Below are 16,252 nucleotides of genomic sequence, written 5' to 3'. Positions count from 1 at the left end.
AGGATTACAGAACTCTAACATTTCTTCTTTTTAATTTTTCAGTCTCAAGGTCGTTATGAAATCATGCTTAGTTTACAAAATATATTGAAGGGTTTAGGAGCTGCTGCTATCCCGTGTCATAGAGATATTTACAAAGCTGCCCGATCATGTTTGACAGATCGATCTATGGCAGTCCGCTGTGCTGCTGCAAAGGTAAAGTGCATTAATAAATCTATTTAGTATGCTCCCTAAATAAAATTCTGTTTTAATGGATGACAAACACAGCAGTAAATACTTTGTTTGCATGTCTATATTTCTTTGACATTGTCTTGGCAGAAAAAGAAAAAAATCAAGTATTTTTTAATGTGAAGTAACATGCTCATTTTGTTAGGGAGAACTCTGTTGTCTTATTTTGCAAGCTAGAATCTGTACTGAGTGCTTTTCCACTTCAAAATGTTGACGTTAAGCATTTTTACTTCCCTTTTTTTGTCTAGTGTCTTCTTGAACTTCAGAATGAAGCAGTATTTATGTGGAGTACAGACCTGGATAGTGTTGTGACCTTGTGTTTTAAATCCTTTGAAGGTTCCAATTATGATGTACGGTTAGCAGTTTCAAAACTTTTAGGCACAATATTGGCTAGAGCTTTAACATCTAAGCAGACACCAGGTGAAGTATGTACTTTGTTTGCTGATTCCTCGTCTGTAAAATAAATAAATAAATAAATCTGTCTGATCAGAAACTCTGAAGTTTTGAAACCTGAAGTAAAATCACAATGTAAACTTCATCTGGCTCTTCATATTTGTGCTTTGGTCTTTTTTTTGTAATGTTTTTTCTCATGTAGTGCTATGCTTTTAGTTTTGTTACCTCTTATATAAATGTGTGTGTATATATATGTATACATGCACACTCACTAGCAGTTCATGAAGTGGTCAACAAGGAAAAATATTTGGTAAAACTAGTTTCCTCTGTTACAAGATTATTATTGTATGTAGAGAACTCAGTAGCCTCAGGAATTTAAAGGAAAGATTAATTTTAGCAATGTAAAAACTACTAAGATGTGAGGGAGTATCTGCCTGTCAAACTGAGGCAGTTGAGGATATCTTTTCAAGCTGTTTTTCCAAAATCGTCAATACCGTAACTGGATTGTATAGTACTACAAACATGATCTGAAGCAGGAATGAGCATGCAGTTCTGTTAATAGAACGTGTAACAGTTTTTGCTGACAAACTGAAGATTCCTGGCACAGAGTTAAAACATCTCAAATCTTTGGTGTCATTCAAACTGGAAGTTTTGAGTCCAATCTTAGGAGCCCAAAACTAAATACGGATCTGTAATCTAAGTGAAATATAACATGATGCAGAGTTATTGTGAGTGTGATTCTGCTTTTAAAGGCATCAATGCAGTAAGCACCAAATGACAAAATTACGTCTTTAAGCCCTATTTGGGGCTTAAAGGCTGTGTACTACCTTTGGAGACTCTAAAGTCTTGATTTCTACGGTATTTTTCGAAAAATCTTTTTGGAGAGAATTATTATGTTACAGAGAACTATTATCTCTTGTATTTTTCCATTAGAAATAGAAAAGAAAAATCTCTGACCTCTATATAGACTCTCTTTCTGTACTCTTTGTAAGCGATGTAGTTACATAACACTAACGTAGCACTTCAGTAATACAAGAAGCTTGTCCAACTCTTTAATTGGTTATTTTTAGTATGGAAGCACTAGGTTAAAACAAGTTAGAGTTAAGTGAGGCAGAAGCTGGGTTGGAGCTAGAATGAGCTGGGAGAGAAGAGGAGGGAGCAAGACATGAGGAAGTGCTTAGTTATGAAATTTCTGTTTTTGTATCCGATAACCTAATGGTGCTGGGAGTTTTTTGTTGTTTTTTATATATTATTACCTTAAATCCTCTAATTCCTGTTCTCATCAAAATACTTGGAAAACAATGAAAAATGTGAAAAATTTAGGTCACTTAGTTTGTATGCTGTGCAGTAATTGTGTGAAGTTGGCATGCACAAGTCTCGGCATAGGTTTTATACGAACTTTCAGGAAATAACACAATAGGAAATAGAGATAACTATTTTTCTAGAACATTGTAAAAATACTCTATTATTCTCGTTATTTTGGAGAGTTTCTTTTATACTAAGGTGGGAAGGTTTTTGTTTCTAAAAGAACCAGTTGCTATGTCCATATCTGGCTAAGCACAGCAGAAAGGTAATCTTCCCTGTCTGAGGTCTGGAATTGAAAGCCATCTTCAGTGGTAAGGTATCCAAAAGTTAGAGCTTTCATGAAGCTTAGGGTGGGAGGGATAGGCTGTGCAGTCAGAGGAGGCTTAGATCTGATGGTAGATACTGAGGGAGGTACATGTGCGTATGCGTGTGTATACATATATAATAATTATATATTTATATATATATATGTATTGTGTTTCAATAGTATTTGGATTTGGTTGTGGAAATTGGTGCTTTTTTTTTTTTTCTGAAATGACTGGAGTTGAAGTTTTCTTTCTGAAATATAAAAAAAAAAAAAAACTTTACAGAACTGTTCCTCTAAACATTTACGTCTCTCTTTTAGCATCCACCAAGCATAACTTCCGCAGGATCTCTTTGGAAGAAGTGATGGAGCTTTTAGGAACTGGATTTCTGCGTGGCAGTAGTGGCTTTCTACGAGCCAGTGGTGATATGCTGAAAGGGACCAGCTCAGTCAGCAGAGATGTTAGAGTTGGAGTCACACAGGTTTGTATTACATTATTTATAATGTTATGAGATTGCCAAATATTCCTATAACAACAGTTTTACTTTCATATATCTCTTATTTCATCCTATTCGTGTCTGTGACAAAATGTATATAATTTAAAATAAGGATTTACATCTTCAATTATGTCTGAAAGAAAAAAAGTCTGCTGTTGCTTATTGTTTATCTAATAGTTTCATATTTTCAAAATGAAGTATGTAACAATAGTGAAATCTTCAAGAGATAAAAATTTCAACTAAGTGATATAAATAAGTACTTAAAATATTTTTTAGATTTAAACTGTTAGACCTTATACCTAAAAATTAGAGGAGGAAGTTAAGGGAATTCCAAGTTATTTCAACTTGGAATGATTTCCTTCTCTATGCAAACATTCTTAGTCCCATTCTGAAAGAATGTGTTTGCTTTGAATAATAAGTGCTTGAAAAATAGGGGAAGCAGAATGTAGTGACAAAAAACAAGTATCTGCTGATTTGGTTTGTTGTGTTCCAGGGATAGAATCTTATTAACTGAGAAAGGCTGAAGTTTTTACCAGTGTGTGCTGGTAAAAACAATGTAAATTTTTTTTTTTGGATAAAATCTGCTTGGCCTCTTGCAGTAAATGTATGCTTAATGTATGGTTAAACAGCATATATATGTGAAAACCTAGATATTCAAATGTTCAACCTGTGAATCAAGACTAAAGGTCATGCTGAACACTCACATATCAAACAGTAGTGATTGTTTTAGTGTTACAGTCCCCACAGGCATATGATATGTCCCCTTTGCCAGTAAGGGGATTTCTAATTGCATTTCTACTTCTGCAGTGCAAAAATAATCTGTAAATTAGCTTGAATTACTGATATAAGTTGCCAGCCTTTGCACTGAAGCAGCTAGAAGGTGCTTGCAAATTGTCTTCTATGTGCAGCTCATGCTGGGTGGGAACATTAACTTCTGGCAGAATGACAGAAATACTGGGGAAAAAATAATACATTGTCAGCTATTTGCCTAGAAAATGCATGCCAGACTCCTAGGGTATTCTACATACACTGTGGTTTATTAGTTTTCCAGGAATAGGTGTTTCATTTCAGTGTTTTGACTACTTATAGTGGTGGGTTTTTTTGAAAAAAGATTCTCTTCTTTTTTCATGCACTTCTCTTAATACTTAAGAGTATTGGGGCTACACTCTAACTTTACCATCACAGTTTGATCAGCATGATGTTTCTATAAGAAAAACTTGAGAAATTGTATGTATGCCAATGCCTGTAAGTAGCAAATGCTTGCATTTATAAAATGTATTCATTATTATGTGAATTACAGCTTGTTATAAATTATAAAAATAAGAAAACTACTGAAGATGACTTCTTCCATGTGGAAGAAGAGTTTATATTGTTCAAGATACAGCCAGGTTCAAGATGTAGTTCAAGATGTAGCCATGGCAGCATGAATCTTCACGACTCTATCGTGCTAAATTCCGCAGTTTTCAAATCTGTAAAACAGGGGTCATGTACTGGTACATTATTAAGCCTGAGTAGTATTTGTCAAGAGCTATTAGATGCTAACAGGATCATCTAGTACAGATTCTTCATGTATAGTACTTCACTTTATTTTATGTGAATAATGTAGTTGTTAGTGTTAGGCATGAGACAAAGTAGTATTTGTGAACTGTGTTATAAGGACTTCTGTATGTTAATTTGCATATTCTCATTTTATGGTATTCACTTTTCTTGGTGGTAGCACATCAATTCATTAAAAAATTCCAACACATGCACATGGCAGGAAATTGTAAGGGAGTGTATTATGTGGCAAAATAAATGGTCTTGTGGTGATTAGATTTGTAAAGTGACTCTGCATTCTTTCTCTTTGTTTTGACATCCATAGTCTTTTTATGGTACCTTCATTGCAAGGCAAACAATTAAAATTCATTGAGATGAAGAGCAGTGCTTGGGGGCTGCAAATATTCCCTAATTCCAAGTCTATAATAACAAAATTCTCTCAGGGTTATGGGTTATAGTATTGGAACATAGTAGTTCTTAAAATGCATTCATACATTAAATTTGTGTTCCATGTGCAGAATGTTAAATATCTGGAAGCTGTTGTTCAGTGAGACCAAACACAATGTTTTACATAACAAGTGCCTGTGCAGAGTAAACTGCCATTTCTCACACCCTGGAATGAAATAAAATGGGCAAGCACTGTGAATTAACTTACAGTCAAACTAAGCTGCAATATTGCTAGAACAGTTTTGAGAGTAATTTAAATTATATAAACAGATAAAAAATGTGCAGCTACATGCAGGTGAGAACGTGCATGATTTATGGACATGTATAAGTAATCTCAGTTCAGTGACGTTATACTTCTGGTAATGTGCAGAGATAAAAATGATGTATGTGGGATAGCTGATAGAAGTTTTCCAGATGACTGTGCTCTAAAATATGGCTTCTTTTCAAATCTTTTCCAGGCATATGTGGTATTTGCCTCTACATTAGGAGGACAATGGCTTGAAAGGAACTTCTCTGCCTTCCTTTCCCATATTCTAGATCTTGTTTCGCAGTCTCACCCTAAGGCTATTCAGAGTCAGATGGATGCTATCGGCTGTCGCCGCTGCGTTTCATTTATCCTTCGTGCTACAGTAGGAGGCCTTCTTGGGGAAAAAGCTCAAATTGCAGCTGCCAAGGAGATTTGTCAAGCCATCTGGAAACTGAAGAAAGTTGTGGGTATGGGTCTAACAAGATTATCCATTTGGGGCTTCTGTTTTTCTTTTTCTTTTTTTTTTTTAATTGAAGTGATTGTCCAATTTCCTAATCCAGAGATGGCAGAAACAGACTATATAGCGCTGGTTTATTACCATAATAATGTAGAGGGCTTTTGATGGGGTACTTTGTTTTTAACTTGGGCTGGTTATTGGTTTGTGTGTGTCTGTGCATGTGTGTAAACAAAAGTGTAAACATTAAAAAAAAAAAAAACTTTTTCCCTGGCAAAATCACTTTAGTCAAGTACAAATCTAATAATATAATAAATACATGCAGTGATAAATGTATTGTAAAATAAATTAAATTGGCAGTTATGATATGTCTAGCCAGATTTTGCTTTCCTGTTCAGTACAGGTGACACTACTGATGGTTTGGTATGACAAAATAAGCATTTCTCCTGGAAAAAAAAAAAAGGAATCTTGCATGCTAAGGTCTTGTACAAGGCTTCCAAACTGCTGATCTCCCACCATCATCCCCCTTGGGGTGCGGAGAGGAAAAGAATGCTATACAGTTGCATATTATATCCTAGTTACAGAATCACAGAATCGTCTAGGTTGGAAGAGACCTCCAAGATCATCTAGTCCAAGCTCTGACCTAACACTAACAAGTCCTCCACTAAGCCATATCACTACGCTCTACATCTAAACGTCTCTTAAAGACCTCCAGGGATGATGACTCAACCACTTCCCTGGGCAGCCCATTCCAATGCCTAACAACCCTTTCAGTAAAGAAGTTTTTCCTAATATCCAACCTAAACCTCCCCTGGCAAAACTTTAGCCCATTCCCCCTCGTCCTGTCACCAGGCACGTGGGAGAATAGACCAACCCCCACCTCTCTACAGCCTCCTTTAAGGTACCCATAGAGAGCGATGAGGTCTCCCCTGAGCCTCCTCTTCTCCAGGCTGAACAATCCCAGCTCCCTCAGCCGCCCCTTGTAAGACTTGTTCTCCACACCCCTCACCAGCTTCATTGCCCTTCTCTGGACTTGCTCAAGCATCTCAATGTCCTTCTTGTAGCAAGGGGCCCAAAACTGAACACAGTACTCGAGGTGCGGCCTCACCAGAGCCGAGTACAGGGGTACAATCACTTCCCTAGACCTGCTGGCCACACTATTTCCTATGCAAGCCAGGATGCTGTTGGCCTTCTTGGCCACCTGAGCACACTGCTGGCTCATATTCAGCCGACTATCAACCAGTACTCCCAGGTCCTTCTCTGCCAGGCAGCTTTCCAACCACTCATCTCCCAGCCTGTAGCGCTGCTCGGGGTTGTTGCACCCCAGGTGCAGGTCCCGGCACTTGGCCTTGTTGAACTTCATACAGTTGGCCTCAGCCCATCGGTCCAGCCTATCCAGATCCTCCTGCAGAGCCTTCCTACCCTCAAGCAGATCGACACACGCACCTAACTTGGTGTCATCTGCAAACTTACTGAGGGTGCACTCAATCCCCTCATCCAGATCATCGATAAAGATATCAAAGAGGACCGGCCCCAGTACTGAGCCCTGGGGGACGCCACTAGTGACCGCCCTCTAAGTTAAATATCTAGTTAAACATCTGAATGTTAAATGTCTAAACTGACATAATCATTTATGTCTCAGAAGATGAACATATAAAAAAACAAACACCAGAAAACAAATTCTTTAATTTATTTTTTCCCTCTCTATTTTCCCCCTTATTATTCTCTCTCTCTCCCCCCTCCGTTGTGTATCTTTACTTGTTCAATCATGTGCTCTTTCTGTCTTTTCCTCCTGTTACGTTTTCATACTACATAGTAAAATCTGGCAGGTTATATCCATTCCTTGTCAAAGCATGACCTTTTCAAGTCATCTTCAGGAAGGCTGAGAATAGTGTGCTGTTCCAAATCACGTTCAAATCAGTAATTTTTTTGTTTACATTTTGTCTACTCCGCTGCCCTCACAGATGTGTTACACTACCCATTTGAGGGATAGAAATGTATTTGCCTCAGTGAAAGTAAACCTTTATAACACCAGTTTGATCAGTGATAAAAATGCTAATGATAGCGGCTCAATTAGTAATACAGACAAATTGCCATAGCAAATTCTGTTACCCTATCTCTGTTTCATTTATGGTAGCAATTTCATGGGGCTCTTCCTGTGTTGTTATCAGATGCTGCAATGAGTGACAGTAACTTGGAGACACGAATTATGACAGCAGATGTAACAGCAAGTCAGCATGTACTTGTGTGCGCACTTCAGGAACTTGGAAGCCTCATCCATGGCTTGGGAACTACAGCAGCACCATTACTGCAGGATTCCAGTACAGGTACATGCCCTGAATTATTCATGTACCAGAGTACAAAATATATTCCCTTGTTCACTGTGATCTTCTCTGATTGCTTATGGCTAGACTGTTAATTCTTAACAATCTGTTGGGATCCTTTGTGTGGCATTGGCTATATCAACCTTTCTTCTGGCATACAGTCTCCTCAACGGGACCTCCTTAATTCTGTCCTATTCTGTTTTCTTCTACTAAGCTAAAAAAGGAAGAGGGGAAGTTGACTTACTGCATGCCGTATGAAATCTTTGGGCATTGCCCTAAGAGATCTATATCATCTTCTGCCTGTACTAGTACATTAATTAAAATTAAAAAAAAAAAAAAGAGAAGAAAAAAGATCAGTATCAAAATTAACTTCATTAAGGATTGTATTTAAACTGAATCATTTTGATCAAGCTGCATGTCTTCATCTACCTTTATTATTTTAGCTGCACTGAGAATGTTTTGTTTTGTTTTGTTTTTGTTTTGTTTTGTTTTATTTTCTGGGTAGTTTTGTGTGGACATCTGTTTCCACTGCTTGGATTTCTGATTCCTTGAGAACACTTACAGACATTTTCTATTCATGTTGGTGAACAACGACATGATCTTTTAGGTTTTGGTGGTTTTTTTCATCCTATTACTTTTCATTTGGGGTAACTTTTTTTTTTTTTTTTTTAAGTATTGTGACATTTAAATTTGATGACAAGTAGTTCATAATAAAAATCAACAGTACTTATAAAAGGTAAGTATAGAAATTAGATACTAGCTTGTTCACCAGTTTCCCGTATGTGTTTTTGCTGGTTAACATCATCTTAGGGATCATCTGCTTGCCAACTTCTTAAACATGTTTATGCATTGTATTTTTCAGGAGTTCTGGAAGCAGTAATTTCTGTCATCCTTCATCCCAGCATTTCAGTTAGACTAACAGCAGCATGGTGTTTACGCTGTATTGCAGTAGCATTGCCCTCCTATGTGTCCCTACTCTTGGATCGTAGCATTGAACGTCTGAGTGCATTGAAATCTTCCCCGGAAGCAGTAACTGGCTACAGTTTTGCTGTTGCTGCTTTGTTGGGTGCAGTAAAACACTGTCCTTTAGGAATTCCACATGGAAAAGGGAAGGTATGATCTGAATACTTTACTTCTAGACTGTTATTTGATGTCTTTTGCAGCAGTATTTGCATGTATTCTTTATCACATGACCACAAAAAGCAGGATACTGTTGTGACATTTTCTTTGCTCGAGAAGGGGATTTCAAATAAGCAAGTGCTTTTCTCAAATGTGTCAGGATTTTGAATTTTTTGGGAAACATCATTAATGACTTTATTAACCATTCAGACTCATATTTTTTTTTCTAATGGGGAAGTTTTTTATGTACTACTACCTGTTTTGGGATAGAGGTCAATTCTGTGGAGCTGTGAGGACTTAAATTTAACATCCTAAAGAAAGGTTTACTTAGAGAAAACATTTTTGGAGTAGAGTTAAGTTTTTCAGAATTTCAAACTAAATTCTTTCCAGCAACATTACAGCTTCTGTAATGCTGGGCCAGTTTGGCTTAAATTAGAAAGCTGACATTTTGTCTCTTTCCCACAAGCTTCACAGCAGTGTTAATGGTAAGAAAATGCTAGACTGGAGAACTGCTGAAATGTGTCAAGCTTTGCCAAATCAAGAGATTTTTCTTTTCATAAAAATAATAAATAAAAAGGTATACATACAAATCTACTGCATGCTGTGATGTTAGAAATAAACGTCCTGAAAGGAAATTCATTCAACCACAGATTATGCCAAAGCAATATTTCCCAGTGCCATCAGTGACTGCAGTGTACGGTTAGTCAACGCTTACACCAATAATAATAATCCAGTTGTTATCCTGAAAATCCTTAGTCAAGTCCAACAGCTTTTTATCAATTCCAACAGATATACACTTTCATGGTAATAAATAGTATTTAACCAAAATAATTTTATTGCGTTATCATAGTGTAAGATACTTGAGCCAATCTCTCTGCTAGTGCAGATAGGATATACTGTGCTTTGAAGTTTTATGGATATCCTGATAGAGAAATGAAGGTCAGAAGAAGAAGCTGTTACCATCTCAATAAGCACTTCATCCACAGTGTTGCTCACAGCTTGAAAAACATGGTGCAACACAAATATCAGCAGTACATTCTAATTCTTTGCAAAACGTAGAAACTTACCTTCTCACTTCTACCTTTATGTCCATTGGCTGTGGAAAGGATATTTTCAGAAGAGGCGCAACTTGTCGAAAGGATTGTGGGTTTTGATGTTGTTACACCTCTGTAAGATGAAAGGAGTGCTTTAGGATATTAGTAAAAATCACCCTTACCAGTGATTCAGGGCCACCTTTTCACTGTTACTGAGCACTAGCAGTTCCACTCCACTCCTCAACAGACATTACTAGGTGCAGTTCTCATTCAATTTACCAAATGCTGATGAAATAATTCATATTATTAGGGGGAAAAAAAGTTCTTAGCTTTTAAAAACTGTTGATTGGCTCTAAGACCATGGGGATCTAATCTAATGATTGGCTCTAAGACCATGGGGAGAGAACAAAACGACTGTTGTTTGGCTAGTTGTATAGAAAAGGGCCATTCAAATACTATACACCTAAACAGCTAAAATATCTGTTTGACTGAGAAACTTAATTCTTTACAAAGATTTCTGTTAGAGTAATTGAATAGGATGAAATAGGGCCAGGAGGAGGTATGGGAGGGCAAAGAAAAGTGTGGGAGAAACACTGTATTCTGTACTAAGCTGGCAGGGGGGAGAACAGAAGAGTTGACAAAAGCCCTTTTCCTAGGAACACTGCCAGTTTCCCAACTAACTCCTCTTCTGGGGAACTGAAAGAGACCAGTGTTAAACAGAGCAGTTCTGAAAAGGAAATATCAAGTGTAGACAGTAGTGATCTGGACAGAAGCTGTTTTATGTTAATACTTTTTCCTTTGAGAGAGTGGTTAGAGTTGCAGGTGGAACCTATTCAAAGCAAGACAATAAGTAGTGGTTTTATATGTAACATTCCATACTAGTGTTTGTACTTCAAAAAATCTTTTGAAAATAAAACATTTCTACTAGAACATGGATAGAAAAATTGTCAGAAATCATTCAGTGAAATCCTTTCTAGGATGTTTGTTTATCAGGTACTTAGAATATACCAAGTGCTTTTTAAATTTTAGAATCAAATACTTTAAACCTTAATCAAAAATCTATCGAAATAAATTTATTCATTTGCAACCAACTGATAGTAGTATGGAATTTGGTAAAATATTTTACAGTTTAACGAAGTTTTCTAAGTTCACAAACTTCAAATTTTCATGAAGCTAACTCTCGTGGAAACTTTCATGGTTTTAGAAGTGTGCGAAGAAATTGTGTAAGGATGTCTTTACTGAGGCTTTTCATGATATTGTTGATAATGGCACTTATTTGTAACGGTAATTTGCAAGCAATTTGTTTTGGCAATCAGTTATAACACAATAAGGAAAAAAAATACTTTTAAACAGTTAAGAAATCTGTATGTGAAACACAATGTGAAGCCAGCGATTTGCAGAATGCTCTTACAAGTTTTAGGCACCTGTGGCAATTGTCCATGGACACCCTGTATGTTCTTCCCTGTAAATTCTAGGTAGTTTGTGCTTTTCTACCAACTGAAGATTGTCACTTTGCATGTAGCACATCAGTAGGCACATGCAGTTATTGTGGAGAAGATCAGACAGGATTGAATTATGCCTTAGCATACCCTTCTAACTTGCTTATTTATTCATACTATTTGTTGATTTCTAAACTGTCAATGAGAATTGTAGGATTTATGCTAAAACAAGGATAAAAAGATCTTTTACCCCTCTTGCGACTTCTTCTGAGCTGTAATTCATAGGTCTTACGCTATCCTTTTTCTATATAGTGGTATAAATAGAGTATCAGAACTCACAGGAATATGTATGGTTAGGATTAAAGAGAATTATCAGCTCTCCTTTTACTTTTGGTAAAAGAAGGGACAGAGAAGCTAAGTAACTTAGCTGGTACCCCACAGCAACTGTTGAAGCCATCCTAGACTAGTACTGAAGTCCGTCATTGCTACTACATAAGCCTCAGTTTTTTTTCCGTTGCCTGAGAGGAAGATGACGTTGTATTTGGGGACAATGAAGTAGCAAATACAATTGAAAAAGCATTTCAGTTAGTTACTAAGATGCTGATGCTCTGTTTTTCTCTTTAATTTTGAAGGTAATCATGACTGTAGCAGAAGATTTGTTGTGTTCTGCTTCTCAGAACAGTCGCATTTCAGTGCAGCGAACACAGGCTGGATGGCTGTTGATAGCTGCCCTCATGACATTAGGTAAATAGCTTAGTACATTTTACTTAAACTAAATTGACCTGTTCAATGTTCTGTCTCTGAATTTATTTTTTCTGATGTTTAATTTCACTTATCACTGCAAAATAATTCTAAAATAACAATGTAAATATTTAGAAAACTTTCTAAAATAAAAATGCCATTACTTTAAAATTTGCTATTAGGTCATTGGAAATAATGTCTAAAAAACATTGGTTGGGACCGCTGTTAATTAAATATGGAAAGTAAAATTTCAAAATCACTCTAACCAAATGTCCTTGTGGTTATGAACATTTACAGTGATTATTTATTTATGTATTTATTTCAAGATCTGTCCCAGCACAAAATGAATAAGAAGAGCGTTGTTCCCTCTTGTCAGACACTTGAAATATTACTGAACTTTCTGATACTTATTACTGCTCAGATTATTGACTCTAATATTAAACCACTAATGAAGAATGTGTGTTGACAGCTTTGTTCATGTATTAAGCCACTTTTCATGTTTTCAGCTATTATGTCAGCCCAATGGCTCCCAGTTTTCTCTTTTATTAGGGAAAATATGCTAATATTACCTGAAACTACATAACTTTATAACAAACGTTTGCTTTTCTGAATGTTGCTATTGCATTATCTCTCTTCTATGGTGGTGATCCCCAGGGTCTGTGCTTAGTAAGACAGAGGCTGTAGCTGACTTGGTGGCTTACTAGTAAATGTGTCAGTGGGTATGTAGTCATGTATGAAAATGGAATACCGAGGAAACATTTGACCAATGATACGTGAGTAGGCTGGGAAAGTAGCATAAAGATTTGTTTGCAGCTGTAATGATTTTGTGAATGTAGAAAAAAGAACCAAAGAGAATATTTTTGCTCTGAGTCTTCACGTTGGTATGAAAGCTGTCAATACCTACAGGTCCTGCAGTTGTCCAGCACCATCTGCCACGAATGCTGTTACTGTGGAAGTGCGTCTTTCCATCATCCCCCAAAGACCTAGAAACAGAAAAGACACGAGGAGATTCTTTTACGTGGCAAGTAACACTGGAAGGCCGTGCTGGTGCTCTGTGTGGTAAGTGGGATGCACTGTCTTTAAAGTTGGGTTGGTGGTTTGGTTTTCCATCTGAAAGAACAAAGATACTTCATATAGATTTCTTTTCCTGTGTGGTAGAGGTTGTATTCACTCTCCAACATTACAAACTTGTGTGTGTATATATATATTTACCTATGTGTATCTATATACGTGTATTTCATTATTGCAAAATAAATAAAAATAAAAAATCAGAATGAAAATATGTGACAGAATAGGATTCTTTCTCTTGTTCTTCAAATCAGTTATTTCCAAGCAGTAGATGGTATCAGGAAGGATTCTCTTTTTTGTTGATGTTGTTGTTTAACATGCATATCACAGTAGCATCTGAAGACACAAACCAGGATGTCTTCTGTCGCTTGTACAGTCTACTGTATTTAGTAAATAACAGTTCTGTTACCTAATAGCTGACTTACTGTAAGCAAAATAGGCTTGGTGAATCAGTCAAACAAATTTGTGAGAGCATTTCGTTGTGAAATATTGGGAATTTGGGTTGTCAAAAGACCATTTCACTGCCCTTCAAATACTTAACGTGTTGCAGTCATATACTCTGGAGTATTAACGAGTCCTTTGCATAGCAGAAATGTGAGCTGCAGTATATTGATCACCATTCTCTCTCTATTAAAATCTATCAGAATGTGTGGAATTCAAAAGTAATTTCATTTTAGAAGTAACCTGAACAATTAATCATTAAATATTTGTTTATTTTGGAATTAGGTCTTTTATGCCGTATATTTTCTAGATAGTTTTTGAAACACTAATTCAAGTTTAATTTTCTGTAAACAATGAAAAATACTTAAGTACATGTAAGTTGCTTCTTAAAGTACAGTAATTAAGCTAAATTTAGAGCGAAAACTAACAACATAAGCAGTAGGTAATCTGATCATCATCCTTTTCCCATTTTTTTTCTTTTATTATAATTGTCATGGAGTTATCATGAAGTTGAGTTGTATTCAATAACTCAGTTCATAGCAAAAAAAAAAATGCTTACATTCATGTATGCAACTAGAAGTCAAGGTACAAATGTCCAAGCTGAGACACCAGAACAATGCATCTGTGAATGTAATTTTTTTCATTTATGATTTTATCAGTTTCTTAAATTATTGGTCAAAATGCATTTTTTCCCATGCTTTCTTCCATTTTTAAATTTTAAGTGAGGTAATTATGTGATTTTTTTTCTAGATATCTCACTTTAATTAAGTTAAATTCCAATTCCTTTTTTTAGCTATCAAAAGCTTTGTTTCCCACTGTGCTGGTCTTCTTACGGATGAAGTCGTTCAGAGACTTCTTCCTCCTCTCCCAGGTGCTGTTGATTTATTGACACAGTAAGTGTATCAAACTGTTAAATGAGATTCTGATTCTGAAAAGCTACAGAGCAGTTTTCTTGCAATTGATTTAGTGCACTTTCTTAAGAACTTTATTTTCAAAAGAACCGAAGTTAGAGTATAGAATTTAGCTGTATAGCTGAAGACTTTAGCTGGCACAATAATAGCTGGCATAATAATGTCTTACGTATTAAACTATTATGTAAAGAAACTAAGGGAAGAAATTATTGTATGCTTTTGTTGAGTTAATGCCTTTATTCTGCTTTCTTTTTTTATTGAACATATACACTTGTGTGTATCCGTGGTCATTCTTATATAATAAAAAAGCTAAGTTCAAGAATACCGTGGGACAAAAAGTTTTATAGATGGTCTTGTTTTATATTTAGATTGACAACAGAGCTGTAAAGAGTTTTGTAATTTTTTAACTTTTTCCTCTATTTCAGAATAAGTAGTGATTTAATGTGTTTGGACTCTAAACTCTAACTCACAAAACATATATGCACAAAAAAAAGTTAATTGTAATAAATATAGGTACAACCAAAGGCAATAGAAAACCTAATTTATTTCTCTAGTATTAAATAAAAGGAATGACTGGGAATGGACCACCAAGAGGTTCTGCCAGAGGATGTGAAATAAATTGTTTCCCTTCTGCTATTGCTAGTGCAAATCAAAACTGTACCTACAAGATGTATAGATTTTAGAAGTATTCAGTAGAGTCTAATACAAATTAAACCAGTGATGCATAATCCTTAAACTCTTTAAAATGTCTTAATATGCTTTTTGTATTTTAAGGCTTTCTTCGATATGTAAGTCATACGGGAATTCCTTAAAAACATCATCAACAGTTTACAGACATAAACTTTATGAATTACTGGCAGTATTGCCTCCAAAGACATATGAAGGTATGTACTTTTCTTACAAAGCAATATCTGTTAAAAATGTCATGGGCTCATTTTTAAATTTTTGTTCAACATATTTTCAGCTAGCAAGATGTAGTTTCACCTTTTCTAACAAATTTAGTCCATCTGTTTATATTTGATGAAATTGTAGTGAAGTCACATTGGTTTTGAAAAGTTGGTGTTCATGTTCTTCCTTTTCTTCCATCTCCTATTAGAAATACAGACTTGTGTGATATTTGTAGTTGAAACTTGAAGGTAGACAACCTTGCTATTTTTAATTATTTGAGGAACTGACTTCCTTTTGATACTAGTCTGACTTTCCACTGAGTTCTTAATCCAAACGATATAATCTCAGCATAAATCGATTGAAAAAGATTCATTAAAAGATTTTAATTTAACAGAATCACAGAATGACTAAGGCTGGCAGGGACCTCTGGAGGTCATCTGGTCCAATGCAGGGACACCCAGAGCAGCTTGCACCAGACCATGTGCAGATGGCTTTTGAAGATCTCTGAAGAGGGAGAGAGTAATTGCTACAAGGAGACTTATGTATAACAGATATATTAATCTTATCCTGTGCATATTGCTGATTTAAAAAATGTATTTAAAGAAACATGTAAACAGAATCTGGGAACAGACTCACTTTTCTGGAGCGGAACATAACTTGCCATATTTAAAATCTAATCTAATACCATAGCTACTACCAGATCAACTAAAACATAATTTTTGTCATTTTTAAATTGTCACGTGAATAGTTTGCCACACAATACTGTATAGACTAAAATAAATATGACTCAGCCCATATTGGGCTGGGCCATATTTATTATGGGCCCATATGGGCCAGCCAGCCATTGAGTTAGTTGTGCCTTCTGTATCATGGAGGAAA

General features: G+C 35.9%; 1 protein-coding gene across 16 annotated transcripts in view; it reads left to right on the top strand.

Moving 5' to 3' along the window:
- Positions 1-16,252, top strand: part of HEATR5A (HEAT repeat containing 5A) — a 64,567-nt gene that overhangs the window by 16,404 nt on the left and 31,911 nt on the right. For 15 of the 16 annotated variants that reach the window (XM_040560318.1, XM_040560315.1, XM_040560314.1 and 12 more), the window contains 10 exons: positions 43-192; positions 474-645; positions 2,549-2,709; positions 5,166-5,421; positions 7,580-7,735; positions 8,595-8,845; positions 11,957-12,068; positions 12,972-13,124; positions 14,368-14,467; positions 15,260-15,369. In XM_040560318.1, coding sequence (XP_040416252.1) covers positions 43-192; positions 474-645; positions 2,549-2,709; positions 5,166-5,421; positions 7,580-7,735; positions 8,595-8,845; positions 11,957-12,068; positions 12,972-13,124; positions 14,368-14,467; positions 15,260-15,369 — 1,621 coding nt within the window. Of the gene's footprint in view, positions 1-42; positions 193-473; positions 651-2,548; positions 2,710-5,165; positions 5,422-7,579; positions 7,736-8,594; positions 8,846-11,956; positions 12,069-12,971; positions 13,125-14,367; positions 14,468-15,259; positions 15,370-16,252 lie in introns of those variants that run through there. The other variant, XM_040560325.1, reaches the window with a different exon arrangement.

Source organism: Cygnus olor, chromosome 5, assembly GCF_009769625.2.
Source record: "Cygnus olor isolate bCygOlo1 chromosome 5, bCygOlo1.pri.v2, whole genome shotgun sequence".
In the NCBI taxonomy this organism is placed as follows: domain Eukaryota; kingdom Metazoa; phylum Chordata; class Aves; order Anseriformes; family Anatidae; genus Cygnus; species Cygnus olor.
This window is presented reverse-complemented; position numbering and strand designations above follow the sequence as displayed.